The 12,955-nt window shown below is 44.5% G+C and overlaps 1 protein-coding gene across 1 annotated transcript; it reads right to left on the bottom strand.

The window, feature by feature from the left end:
• Positions 1 to 2,641: 2,641 nt before the first annotated feature.
• VPS18 (VPS18 core subunit of CORVET and HOPS complexes) lies at positions 2,642 to 11,904 on the bottom strand. Its single transcript, XM_084207608.1, has 5 exons — positions 11,771 to 11,904; positions 8,726 to 8,867; positions 8,445 to 8,536; positions 5,884 to 7,754; positions 2,642 to 5,187 (listed from the first exon to the last, which is right to left on the bottom strand). The coding sequence occupies exons 1-5, from the start codon at positions 11,859 to 11,861 to the stop codon at positions 4,459 to 4,461; spliced, it is 2,925 nt and encodes a 974-aa protein (XP_084063734.1). The 5' UTR covers positions 11,862 to 11,904; the 3' UTR covers positions 2,642 to 4,458.
• Positions 11,905 to 12,955: the final 1,051 nt, after the last annotated feature.

A 12,955-nucleotide genomic window follows, 5' to 3' on the forward strand; every position in this document is an offset into this window, starting at 1 on the left:
AGATGTACCTACTCCCACTTGCTGTTCTACAGGGATTATGATGCCACAACTCAAAAGGAAAAAGCAAACATTCTAGCTTATCTGTTTATGCAAGTCAGTGTCCAACATCACATTATGAACCCAGTTTTACTGGTGCTTTTAACAAGACAAACTAAATGTGAACTCAGGCAACTAAGGAGCTGGCTTACACTCTGCTGGCACGAGAGTATGAAGAAGAAGCAAGCAAAGATGACCAGACCCAAGGCCACCAGATTTTGCAACTCCAAGTCCAGGGATGATCTCTCTGCAGTTTATTAAATCAGCTAGGTCTATAGGGAATTTACACTAGAATGCAACAAGAGGCCTCACCTCAAACCCCATGTTCAGTCTCAGGCCTCTAACTACAAGACAGATACTAAGGTGCTGGAGGGCCAAAAGGTGTCCAAAGAGCAATGAGGGGCCAGAGCACAAGTCTTAGGAGTGGCTGAGGGAACTGTTGTTGTTTAGACTGGAAAAAAGGAGGCTCAGGGGGAATCTTACTGTTCTTCACAATCACCTGAAAGAAGGTTGCAGCAAGGGGCCAGTTGGCCTCTTCTCCCAGGCCACAAGCAACGGGATGAGAGGAAATGGCCTTTAAGTTGCGCCAGGGGAGATTAAGTTTGGATGTTATGAAACATTTCTTCACTGAAAGAGTGGCACTGGAACAGGCTGTCTGGGGAAGCACTGGAATCACCATCACAGAAGGCATCTAAAAGGCATGCGGATGTGGCACCTGGAGATGTGCTTTAGTGGTGGATTTGGCTGTGCTGGGTTAGCAGTTGGACTCGGTGATCTTAAAGGTCTTTTCCAACCTAAATGATTCCACGGTTCTATGATACTCATTGATTAACATAGTAAATCCAGCTTTTGATGTTCAAAACATTAAAATCAGTGATCTGTGAGCGGAAATTGCCATTTAAAGACAATTTTTTTAGCATCTTTACCTCCAATCCTTACACCAAATCCAAGCTACCTTAGACCAAAGGCTGTGTCTCCAAGCACCCAGCACACCCCTCCAAAAGCACTGAGATCCTGCTTCAGTTCCTCACTTTTGTGCCATTCTTCCTTCTCCTACAGAACGCTTTCAGCGGTCTGCAGCAAACTCCAGTATTTAAATGGACAGCAATGACATCTAGTGGCTGGTTAAGAATTTGCCTTTCTATATTCCCAGCCTGGGCATTCATTTTTAGAAAGGAGACAGAACCCACTGCTTTCAGCATTTCACTTAGCTGCTGCCAACTACAGTTTTTTGGTAAAAAGTGTACCCGAAATTCTCCACAAACTCTTTCAAAACACACACCACTGTCTCCCCCAACTCAGAGCATTTCCCCCCATCCCTTGCTCAAAGCCTAGGAGAAGCCTTGTAGTAGGCACAAGTTTGCTCTAGGCCTTGCTTGTACTACTGAATTTCTTCAGCCTTGCTTGTACTACTGAATTTCTTCAGTCTAGATATTTGTTCTGGGTACACAGGGCTGGGGCTTCCACACACCCTTTTGGTTATGCTGTTCTTCAGCTGCATTAGGCTAAGTGGTAGGAGTTACTCACACAGACAAGGACAAGACCCAAGGCCACAATTTTCAACAGCTGGTACAGTTCATTCATAGCTTAAAATACAAACAAAGGACTGCAAGTTCTAAAATGTAACTGTGCTGAAGTTACAAGGAGAAAAGATAAAAATGTTATTCTAAATGCAAAAAGAAAGAGATCTTGCAGATTAGATTTATGGGAAAACAGTAAGCAGTCCACTTCCCTCCACCACAAACAAACCCACCTCACCCCCTCCAAAGAAAAAATAAACCCTCTTACCTTTTCCACTGAGTGATGTTGCAAAATTGCCACGAAGCACAGTTAAGTGGTTACTCAAACGTTTTGAAGCATGTGACAATGTAAAGAAAGTTCAGAAGATACCTTTATGTACCTTTTTGTATTACTGGCACTAGTCATTTAATCACTACTGCAGTCTTTGCCAGCAGTAACACTCTCTGTAACCTTGACAACAAATCACTCAAATGATTTTGCAGTTAACAATGGTGAGGAAGAATGAGATTTGTGGTACATGGATCTGGTGCATGTGCATACAGCCCTCAGAGAATATTGCATACTAGCCATAAAAAAAAATCTACTTCTACTTCGGTTAACTGAGATCTATTAATACCCATGACTGCAATCAGAGGTGCCTTGCCCCACCACACAATCTCAGGTAAAGACTAGAGGGTTTTTATTTACTTGCCATGCCTCATTTCCCACAGCTTCTTCCAGTACTATGGACAAGCAGATCACCCTGCAATGTTCTATTTAGTTATGCAACTTCTCTAGCACAAACAGGAAAAGAATGGAGAACTATAGTAATTTTAATATACCAGGAAAGCATCCTGTAAAAGCCCAGAAGAGATGGAACAAGTATGAAGAACACGTCAAAATAATGTGAAATTACCCCTGCACCAGAATGAGCTGATACCCATGTTCTGCTAAAGGGCAGAAAAAGACCACTTACCTTTGACCAGAAATTGTTGGGGGGGGGGGGGGGGGGGGGGGGAGGCTACTGTTGGTTTCCAATGACATATACAACCTTAAATACCACACTGCTTACAGGAACAGATGATGAATCACAGGAGTGGCCAGTTATAACAGGTTTAATGGTAAACTTCAAAAGACATCACATTTAGTTTTCATCACAAATTCTTCTGCCAAACCCACCAAATTATTCAAAGCAAAAGGCTATGCAAAGCCAAAGAAAACTACAGCATTTGGGTTTTCTGAACCACTGAAAAAGTGCTTTCTGACAAGCCAGCAAACACACACCACCAGGTGATAATGGGACTCTCCATCCCACAGCTCCATCAAAGAAAAGAGGATCTTGAAACCTCAGGTCTTCCTACTTTCATATCTGTTTTTTATTATTTGTGTCATCTTACACAGATAAAATTCATTCGTTCGAGGCTGATGCTCCCAACAAAAACATAGATGTTCTTGTGAAGTTCTGAACTCAGAATTCTTAGGTCAGATCCTTGAGGAAACCCATACATATTCTCCTACAATAACATGAAGACCCATTTCTACAACCCTACAAACAGGGTAAGTGGTTAGGAGAGTGAGAGAGGTATTCAAGACAAGCACACATATGCATGTGAAAGAACCGAGGTGGTTTCTCAGAGGACAGTATTTTCTGTTGCCATAATTACAAGAACTGTACTTTGTTTTTAGAACATTTGATTCTCCTGTCATTACTACCTTTGTGATTCAGTCCCAAACAGCAAAACCAAATGAAAATCTCATTTTCCCAAAACAAAACAAGGAACCCTTGCTGTTAATGACAATTTTTTCTTCTCTCACTCACAATGTAGTGATTGCTACCTTCTGGGAAAAATTTTCCAAGTTGGAGCAATAGATAGATGCATTGACTTGCAGCCATCTCCAAAAAGTGGAAGGCAAAAGACTGTTTAGGCACAAGGTACTAGCTTCAAAGGGCAAAGCAAATTTCACACCAACATTTCTGTAGACTACCCTTGGGCAAACCCCTGAATAGATCTTGAGTCCAATGCTCAAGTGCAGCTTGAAGAGAACCACAGCAAGATATACAAACAGATTGTGCTCCTGCTTGCAGAGTGTCAGTTGAAACCTTACTACTGCATCTATCAGTTTTGGTTTGGGGTGAAGAGAAAACCAAGACCCATTATACAACGGCAGTTATAGTAGAAACAGGATGGAAAGAGGAGTGGTGAGCAGACATTTTGAGAAACAGTACCTACAGAAAATCCAAATGTGCCTGGTCTCATGCATAAAGCTTGTGACAAAGAGAATTATACACCTTGAATTGCAGGCAAATTACTTTCATTATTTTCCTGCAAGATTTTATAATTGAATAATTGACAATTATTCTTGTATCACTTTGTGTAGAAACATGTATTTGTGTAGCATGATGTGTACAAAATATAAATATGTAAGAGTTTCTGTCCTTTCATGTTCTTTCTATGTATGTGGTTATAGATTCTCAACAAAAAGGAAACAGAGGGCAATTCTAGCTTTGAAAATGATGAATGAAGACTACACTGCTTAGTGGCCTTCACTACCTTTCTCTTTCAGCTTGTCTTCACCAAAACAAATACCACACAACAGGGCAGATAAATCACAGGCTGTTCCCAATTCCTTCAGGACAACAAGGCACTCCATTTAGTTTCACACTGAGAACCTCAGAAGAACTGCAAGCAGAAACATCTGCTAAATATATTCCAGTAGGTTAGCTCTAAGTATCGTTAAAGTTCTTAGACAGCCATAGCTATATCTCCCCACTTCTCAAGACTAGTTCTCCCTAACCCTGGTAAAAAGACTGCGCTCCCCTTCATTTAGAGTTGCACAGAAGTCACTGTGTTCCTGCTCCTGGAGGTTATATCCCCACCACAGAAGCTCTGCAATTTGTTTGACAGTTGAAGATTTGGAAAATTACAGCCAGCTTTGCATCTCCTCTTCATACTTCTGGGGATCAATAAAAGGCTTGTCGATGGACCGGATCATTAGCTCACCACAGTACACACATTCAGCTGCCACAATATCATCAATGTCAGCTTTGATCTGTTCCCGGCTCTGCTGCCCCTTCCCCAAGCTAATGGTGTCTGCATCCTTGGGACGATGGTGGCTCTTGGATGGCTGGCTGGTAGCTGCCAGCTTCTTCTGAAGATCTTCAAGTTTTGCCTGCTTATAGGCAGGAAGGTTAGGGAAAACTGCTTGGAGGAGACAGTCATAGTGAAACATGTGACCACAAAGGAAAAGGTAAAAAGGGCGGTTTAGAAGTGGAAAGTCACAAGCAGCACATTTTTCCTGAGGCTCCACAGAGCCATATTTATTCCTCATTTCCTGGATGTCCTCTCGGATCCTCTTGGCACTCTGTGTGGCTTCCTCCATCTCCCTTTTCAGCTCCTCAATGTGCTTGTTGTAATCCTCCAGGGAGTTACAGATTGCCTCCTTGAAATGGTCAATAGTGACAAAGTCTGGAAAGAATGGCAGCACATCTTCAATCTTCAGCAGAGCACAGCTGGAGAGGCAGGCCATTGCCTTCTTGACATCTTTCTCTTCCTGAACAACATGGCGAGCGATCTTCAACCACAGCTTCTTCCGGAGCTCCTCATCATCTTCAGGAAGATCTGCACAGGATTTGGCAAGATCAACATCCACCTAGAAGTTGGACAGACAAGGAAACAGAGTTAAGCTTTCCTCTTTGTTGATCCACCATTCAACTTCAAAGCCTGCTGTCCATTTTAAGAGGCATTTGGAAAACCTCTGTTGCTATCTCACTGCCTAGGACTGCACTCCTGGCCTGCTCCTTGTTTCCATGGCAAACACCTCTCCTCTCCACCAGTACTCCTCACTGAAGATAAGCTTGCTACCCAACAGAGAACAAAGGCCAGCATAGAAAGGGCAAATTCACGTTATAGTATCTTTGCTGGCCACACATTTCAGCGAAGACACAGCAATTCCAATTAGAAAAAAATCCAGCATCTCCCTGAAGGTCAGACTAAGCTGACAAAGCTATGAATAGGTAATTAGAATCCTTAACAATCGCTATACAAATCTTGCATAAATATAGATATGTTAAAGGTATTTTATGTCAGAGACTGAGCTTGAGACAGACGGTACTCCTCCTTGTATTTTTCATGCCTCCACCCTCAGTTATGGCTTGTCAGTCAGCTGCCTACTTGAAACAGTTGTGAAAGCACAGAAAATATTAATAGAGCCAGGTCTTTCTTCCAAGCATCAGCTGCACCGCTTCGATACCAGCGAGTCGATCCAGCTCCTCTCAATGCTCTGCTGGTCAAGGTAACTTGAACAAGCTACATTCCAGCGTATCAGCATGCACAGATACACACATACCTGTAAGGCGAGATCCACAGCCTCCTCATATAATTCCATCACTTTGTAAATGTGGACACACGCGCGGTGGTGCCCGTGCTCTGCACACAGCCGTAGTGCATACTTCAGGTCATAGTGGATCCTGTTTGGGTTAGTTCCTGCTTGCTCCAGGTATGACAGCAGCGAGTCCGGCCGACACAAAGCATAAAGAGACAACAAGTAGTTGTGAATGGCTTGCTGGGTTTCCTCCAACTCATAGACACAGAACTCCATATATCTGATGGCTTCATTGATCTGCTGGGTGCTGGCACTCTGGCTGTAGTTAACAAGGGCTGGAATGAGGTTCCTGGCATCCAGTCTAGGGCCCATAGAAATCCAAGCGTCAACCACCTTCTTGGGAATATGTTGGATGAGAACCGGAGAGAACTTGTAGAAGAGTTTCTCGTCTCTGTGCCTGGACAGCACATTTAGAGCCTCATCGTACTCGTCATGCTGGCAGTGGTGAGCTACTACACGCTCGTAATCCTGCATGATGACTGCAAAGTAGACCATGTGCTCTGTGTCGCCATGGCTTGCCAACAGCTCATAAATAGATGCCCGATTATTAAAAAGACAGTCTTTGTTTTTAGGACTGCTCAGGAAAGTGCGGAACTTCTCCCGTGTATCCAAATAGAGATTTCGCTGTGAGGGATCTCCTTGCAATATGCCCAGCCAGTTCAGGTACAGCTCTGTCAACCACGTAGTCAGCAGAGTAGTCTGTGTCTTCTCCGAAGGCTTTAGGTTACTTAGCTTCTTAATCAGAAACTCCATCAGGGCCTCTTCTTGCTTGGCTTCAATGAACTTCAGAGCAATTTCCTCAAAGTAGTTCTGAGTCAGTGCATAACATTTGGCACTGTCCAGATACCTCTTGTTTTGAAAGCAGTGCTCTGCCTCTTTAGCCAACACAATGTCAAGACACTCTGGACGGTCCTTACAATACTCTTTTGCTAAATCAAATTTGTTCATATTCATATACATCTTCCACACATCTCTAGATTCCCGCTGGACATGGTAGCGGAACACTACTTTTTCAGTGTGAATCCATATCTGCTGGACTGTGGGATCTTTAATCATGCGTGTCAGCAAGCCAAACTTCTCCAGGAACAGATCCTGAAAAACAACCTGTCCATTCAGAGTGCAGACAGCCTTCACCCGGTCAGGCAGCAGCAACAGAAAGTGGAACTGGGTAAGCACAATGGATATCGGCTTGTTCACAGTTATGTCAATATCAGGAGGATAAACCCAGACCCGTTCATCACTCAGAATTGAATCAGGACGACTATAATCCAAGGTACCATATAGAACACCATTTCCCATCATCCAGGCAAAGGAGCGTGGGTTGGAACGCAGTTTCGGAGTGTAAAAGGCTATCTCGCTGAAACCCAAGTTGGCTGGAAACTCCCGAAAGCTGGGCAGATGGTCAGCATGCACAGCAAATATGGAGCTGAAGCCTTGCTGCTCTGTCCCTTCAGGTACTTTGCCAACAAACTGAAAGAGTCTCTTCCTAGTGGTGGCTATAATAAAAAATTTCCCTTCTAGCCCTCGTTCAATTTCCAAGCAGCAGACCGGGGCAGGTCCAGATTCCTCCTCCAGAGTGTAGACCTGGCGGAAGTACTGGTCAGGGTTAGTGCTGAAGAGGCTTCCTTCACTGACAGAGATTTCAGCCTCATAGATCTGCCCCTGGGATGTCCCCACCAGGATAGGCCCTGTGTTGGTTTCTGAGCCAAGAAATTTGTTCCAGCCCACACTTTCAATCAAGTGTCCTTTCCAGCGGGAGAGTGCCCGCACTTTCTGAACACTTCTGTTCAGGTAAAGGCATTCGCTGGTGTTCAGAGCAATCAGGAGATGAGAGCCTGCCAACAGCAGAGAGGTATGGGAGGGAAAAGGAGAGAACAAATCAAGACTGTGCCTAAGAAAGCCAAATTCCTGAAGCTTCTAATCCTAACATTTGATAAACTCCAATATCAACATACTAAATCCAAGACTTTCCCAGGCATTCATGGAAATGTGGGGGATTTCCATGCTAGATCAGAACAGTAGTCCATATGTTGCAATGTTAAACAACTGGTACCAGATGCTTCAGCAAGAAGGTATTCTGTTTCAAGAAATGTTCTAAGGATAAACACTTCCCAGAGCTCCCTCCTATCCCTGGCAGCTGGCGAGAGATATGAGCATCTCTTTCCAAATTTTTGTTTAGTTTTATTAAAATCAGTCTAGGCTACAGTGAACTGCAGATGTTTTATGGCCCTTTTTAAAAGTTCCTATATAAACCATACTGCAAACCTTCCTTTGATTGGTTTTAGCCTTGCTCAGAATAGCCTAGTTGCATGTGTTCATTTCAGAGTCTGAAAACACAACACAGGCACAAGCCTGTGCTTTACTAATAGCAAAATGGCAAACCATGGGCAGGGGCCCTGGGAAAGAGTCTGGCTCATGGAAGATTGATCTGTTCTCCTTATGAACAAAGCAGAAAGAGACCTCCTTCACCAGCACTTGCTCTGCTCTGTTCACTGTCTGTAAATATCCACCACCCACTGCCTCACCTGTGTGGTCCAAAAACATCTTGTAGACTTTGGCTTCATCTTTCCGTCCCAGCTCTACCTGATTAGGTTCGTCTGGCTTCCCAAGATCAATCCTGCAAAGAGAAACCATGAAAGCATGCTGCCAATAAAAGTTCACATACCTGTAACTCCTCACCAATTTTCCATATTTGGCTCGTGGGTTTTTATCCAGTCCGCAAATGTAAGTTCCCTAACAACTTAAGGAAAAAAAAAGCAGGCAGGGGAAAAAACAAACAATAACTTCAGGATTCTGGCAACATTACCTGAGAAGGGTGTCCTTCCCAAGGCTCATACAGAGCTGGTTAGAGGAGACCACTAAGCTGTTAATTTTCTCAGGAGGAGCAAAATCAATCCTTTGCTTGTTAAATATTGGTGTTTCCTTCTCCAGTCGTGCATTGACATATCCTGGAGAAAGAATGTGAACACTTAGAAACTGAACAAGACAAAACCCCACAACAACAACCCCAAACTGCATCAAAATCCAGCCTAAAAGACTAAGAGGATTGCATCCTGCTCCAAGTTTAACTGAAAAGGAAGTGTGCTCCATGGAGCAGAAATACAGAGGGAAAAAACCTCTAATTCCAGCCCTGCTGGTGTTGAAAAAGACAATGTAGTGGAAAGTAGCCTGCTACATGCAGGCAAATCCTTTAATTGTCTATTCCACCAATGCTTCCTCCTTGCCTCTGCCTCACCTCTAGACTAGCTACAGAATCCTTAAAATACATTTTTTCCAGATGAAAGATGCACACGCAGGAAGAGACAAAGCAAGCACAACCTGAGTAGGCAGCCTTTTGCATGCGCTTTTTTCTTACGCATTGATCCACACCTTAAACACTACCCATTTATCCAAGTGTGCATTCCTTTATTTCCATTTAGGTAGAACTGATGTTCTTCTTTTCAGATTAGGGAGCTGCAATGCCAGTTTAAATCTGCTGGTGTGAACTGCAGTTCAAAACATGTACAAAAATCTCCCAAGGTACAGCTACACATGATATCCCAGCTAACCAATAAATACCTATTTATATATATATAAAAAGGAAGGATTACTCTGGAAAACCCACATGTTACCAGATCATCAAGTCACATTCATCCAGGGTAATCTCAAATTTTTTTCAGACTGTCACCTGGCAAAGCAAGGCTGACTCAGCAAGGAAACTTAGAGACAGGAAGGAAAGGGAACAAATAGCACCTGTACAGAGGTGAGGGTTTAGAATTAAGGAGAAGGTGTTTATGGTTTAATTCCATCATAGTTCAAGCCAAAGTATTGGATTTCAGCATTCTGGGCTTTTAAGGCCTGTATCCATTACATTTATAACACCCATAAGATCATCACCATTAACATGAGGATTTTTGCTATTGTCCCTAATAGGAGAAGGATGAGCTTCCTTAATATAAAGTTCCCTATACAAAGGAGATGCCTATTTTATAACATTCATTCCTTTCAAACAGCCTCCCCCCTCATCTTGTCCCCAGTGTCCCTCTTCTGTTTAAACAAGATTCTACTGCAGCATTTCACACCTTGATTTCTGGGCAAAGCTACCTATTTCCTAAGACCTTTTAATCTGTCCAAAGATCTAAGATCACCAGTATGGTCTTGTGGGTCAAAGCAGGCTTTTCAAAGCTGGAGCTACAGTACTAGAAGTTCAAAATGCAGCAGGACTTTAGGCTGATACAGAGTCACTGCTTGTTTATCTACAGCCTTGAGAAACAGTACCTGCAGTTTAACAAGCACGGGGAACAACTCCCTAAAACTGAGGAGTAAGTTACAACATCTTCCAAAATTGCAAACCTAATCTTAAGGACTGCTTTCAGGAAGGTAACTATTGTATCTTTTTACAAAATAAATTTACTTAAACTTCAGATTGCCCAGAACTTTTACCAACCCAAATTTTTTTTAAATATTGCTTGTGTGGCCTGATTTAAGAATAACTGAAATCCTGATTAGGCTGTGCCTTTAGAATTAAGCAGTTTCCCAAACTTCCTCTGCCAATATCAACTGTGAGCAAACAGGTAGATTTCTCAACTGTAAGACAGCCATGACTGAAGACAGTGTTGCAGCTGTCACGAAGAAAAGCTGAGTCCTGGAAAATTTATTTTCCATTACACAACTTGTCCCAACTCTGCTCTGCAAACACCTATTTAGGCCACTTATTCTGCACCTAACATTGCATAATGAAATTACCATGCATATCAAAACAAACAAGGGGAACATACCTACTTCAATATCTAGACTCAGAGTAACTGTGTCAATGTAGTTATACTTCAAAGTATACATAGCATGACAGAATTTATCAATTCTTAGCACATAGATGAACCTCACAACCTGGTTTCCCCAAAGGTTACCAGTGGGGACAACACTATACAAGGAAAAAAACTTGAAAGAATGTGTCCATGTATTTCCAAACTTGTAACCCAAAACCACCAGCTCTGCATAGCAGCTGGTACTACCAGAATTCTCTCATAACCTACATTTCCCTGCCACACTGAAAAAACATTGAGAGGTGACATCTAGTAAAAAATGGTCATTGAACCTAATAAATCTTGAATTTATCATGGAATAATAATGAAATAAATTTCTCTGACATGAAAGAAAAAACGGACTGGTCATCACACCATTACTTTACACTGATAGGACACCTCCCTGAGCAGTACAGTATACCAAAGCCCCACATCCCTTGACAGGAAAGTGTAGTAGTGATACAGACTGCTTTGTTGGTCACCTTGCCATCATATAGTTAGCCTAAAGGAACCACTCTAGAAAAACGAAGTCTTTGGTAAACTGCGCCCGGGTTAGGAAAGGAACTCCGTGCAGAAGAGCTGCGCACACATCCATAACACGCTAAAGCGTGGCTTCCTCACAGAGGAGCAGAAAGGAGAAGCAGAGTGACGGGATGTTCCCAAGCCGCTAGCACAGCTCTGAGCTGCACAGGGCTGAGGTGCGGCTGGGTGTAACTTGTGACACAGAGGCACACGCGACTTCACGCACCCGCGTTCGCTCCCGCAGCGCCTCCGGCCACAGCCTCCCGCACAGAAGCGGCACCGCGGGTTCGCTGGGCTGGCCTGCATCACCACTCTGCCCAGCCAGGAATCGAGTGCTACCCTTCTCTAAACACCTCCCACAGCAAGCCGTGGAAAAAACAAGTCGCGGAAAAAACAAGCCGCAGCCGAACGCTTTGCCCCCCACACACAGTGACACACCTCTTCCAGGCAGCACAGCCTGGCGTACCCTGCTCCCCACCCGGAGCCGCCGCCTCGCCTCCCCCTGTCAGCAGGAAGGCCGCCCGCGGGAGGCCCCGGCGCACACGTACCGGAGTGCGGGATGCCCACGCTGGCGCGGCTCTGCGGCACGGACACGGAGCGGTGCAGGGAGTCCTCGTACTCATCCAGGATGGAGGCCATGGCCCAGCGCGGCCCGAGCGCGGCGCGCTCAGCTGACCCGCGGCACCTGCGCCTGCGCATGCGCGGCCGGGGCGGGCCGGCGGGCGGGGCCGATGCCTCACAGCAATGGCGGCGGGTCGGGGCGGCACGGGTGCGCAGCGACACTCCAGTCCCAGGTTACTCCTGTCCCCGACATTCCTGTCCCCGGTGTTCCCGGAGCTGGCCGGTCGGCTTGTGGCCTTGCTGCCGGGCCTTGGGCTCCGCGCGGTGCCCGCCGCGTCTGCTCACTGCCGCGGATTCTGAAAGGTTTATGTCGAATTAAGAAAGGGCCCACTCGAATAAACAAAGTCAGCATTTTTATACGCCAGTAATAACCAGAAGTTCCTCTAGGTGGGATGTACGCTGTGGGTTTGTTGTCGACTCTAACAAGTAGAACCATGCCAAACATCAAAACTTGAATTTGCCACCAAAGAGGGCTAAAAAGAGGTAGGCTGCCATTCCACACGACCACTGGAGATCCCTCAAATGACCACTAGAGACCCCTTCCCTAATACATGAGCATGGGTAATAAGACCCACACAACTAAGATGTAATAAGGGTGTAGTAAGACCCACACAATTAATTAGCAGATGTACAAGGCTGCTTGGGAATAGCTGTAGACTTCTTGAAATGTAAATACATATTCATATTAAAAAATGTATATAGGTAACGGAGATGTGGATCTTAGTGTGCATAACAGGCAGAGAGCCAATCCCCTACCCCCATTAACCTGGCACTGTAACAAAGCAGTGGCAGCTTTCCAACCTGTAACTCTGGTCTGAAGGTTTTCTTGCCCAGTTTTCAGTGACACTGTCCTATTGTGTGCAGCTACATGTGCAAGAAATTACCTCATTAATGTAGCAGTGTGCCCTGCAAGAATCAGTCCTGATTGCCAGAACAATTCTACTGACTGCTACTAGGAATTACCTGGTTTAAAACACTCTGTAAAAACTACTGTGTTGTGGCAAAATCTTGGCTTTATCACTAGATTGATCATTGAGGCACAGCATAAGGGGATCCAGCGTAAGGCAGGCCTTGAACTATACTAGACTTGCTCTCCAAGTTTATCCCGGGTT

The sequence above is a fragment of the Fringilla coelebs genome, assembly GCF_963513975.1.
Source record: "Fringilla coelebs genome assembly, chromosome: 6".
NCBI classification, from domain to species: domain Eukaryota; kingdom Metazoa; phylum Chordata; class Aves; order Passeriformes; family Fringillidae; genus Fringilla; species Fringilla coelebs.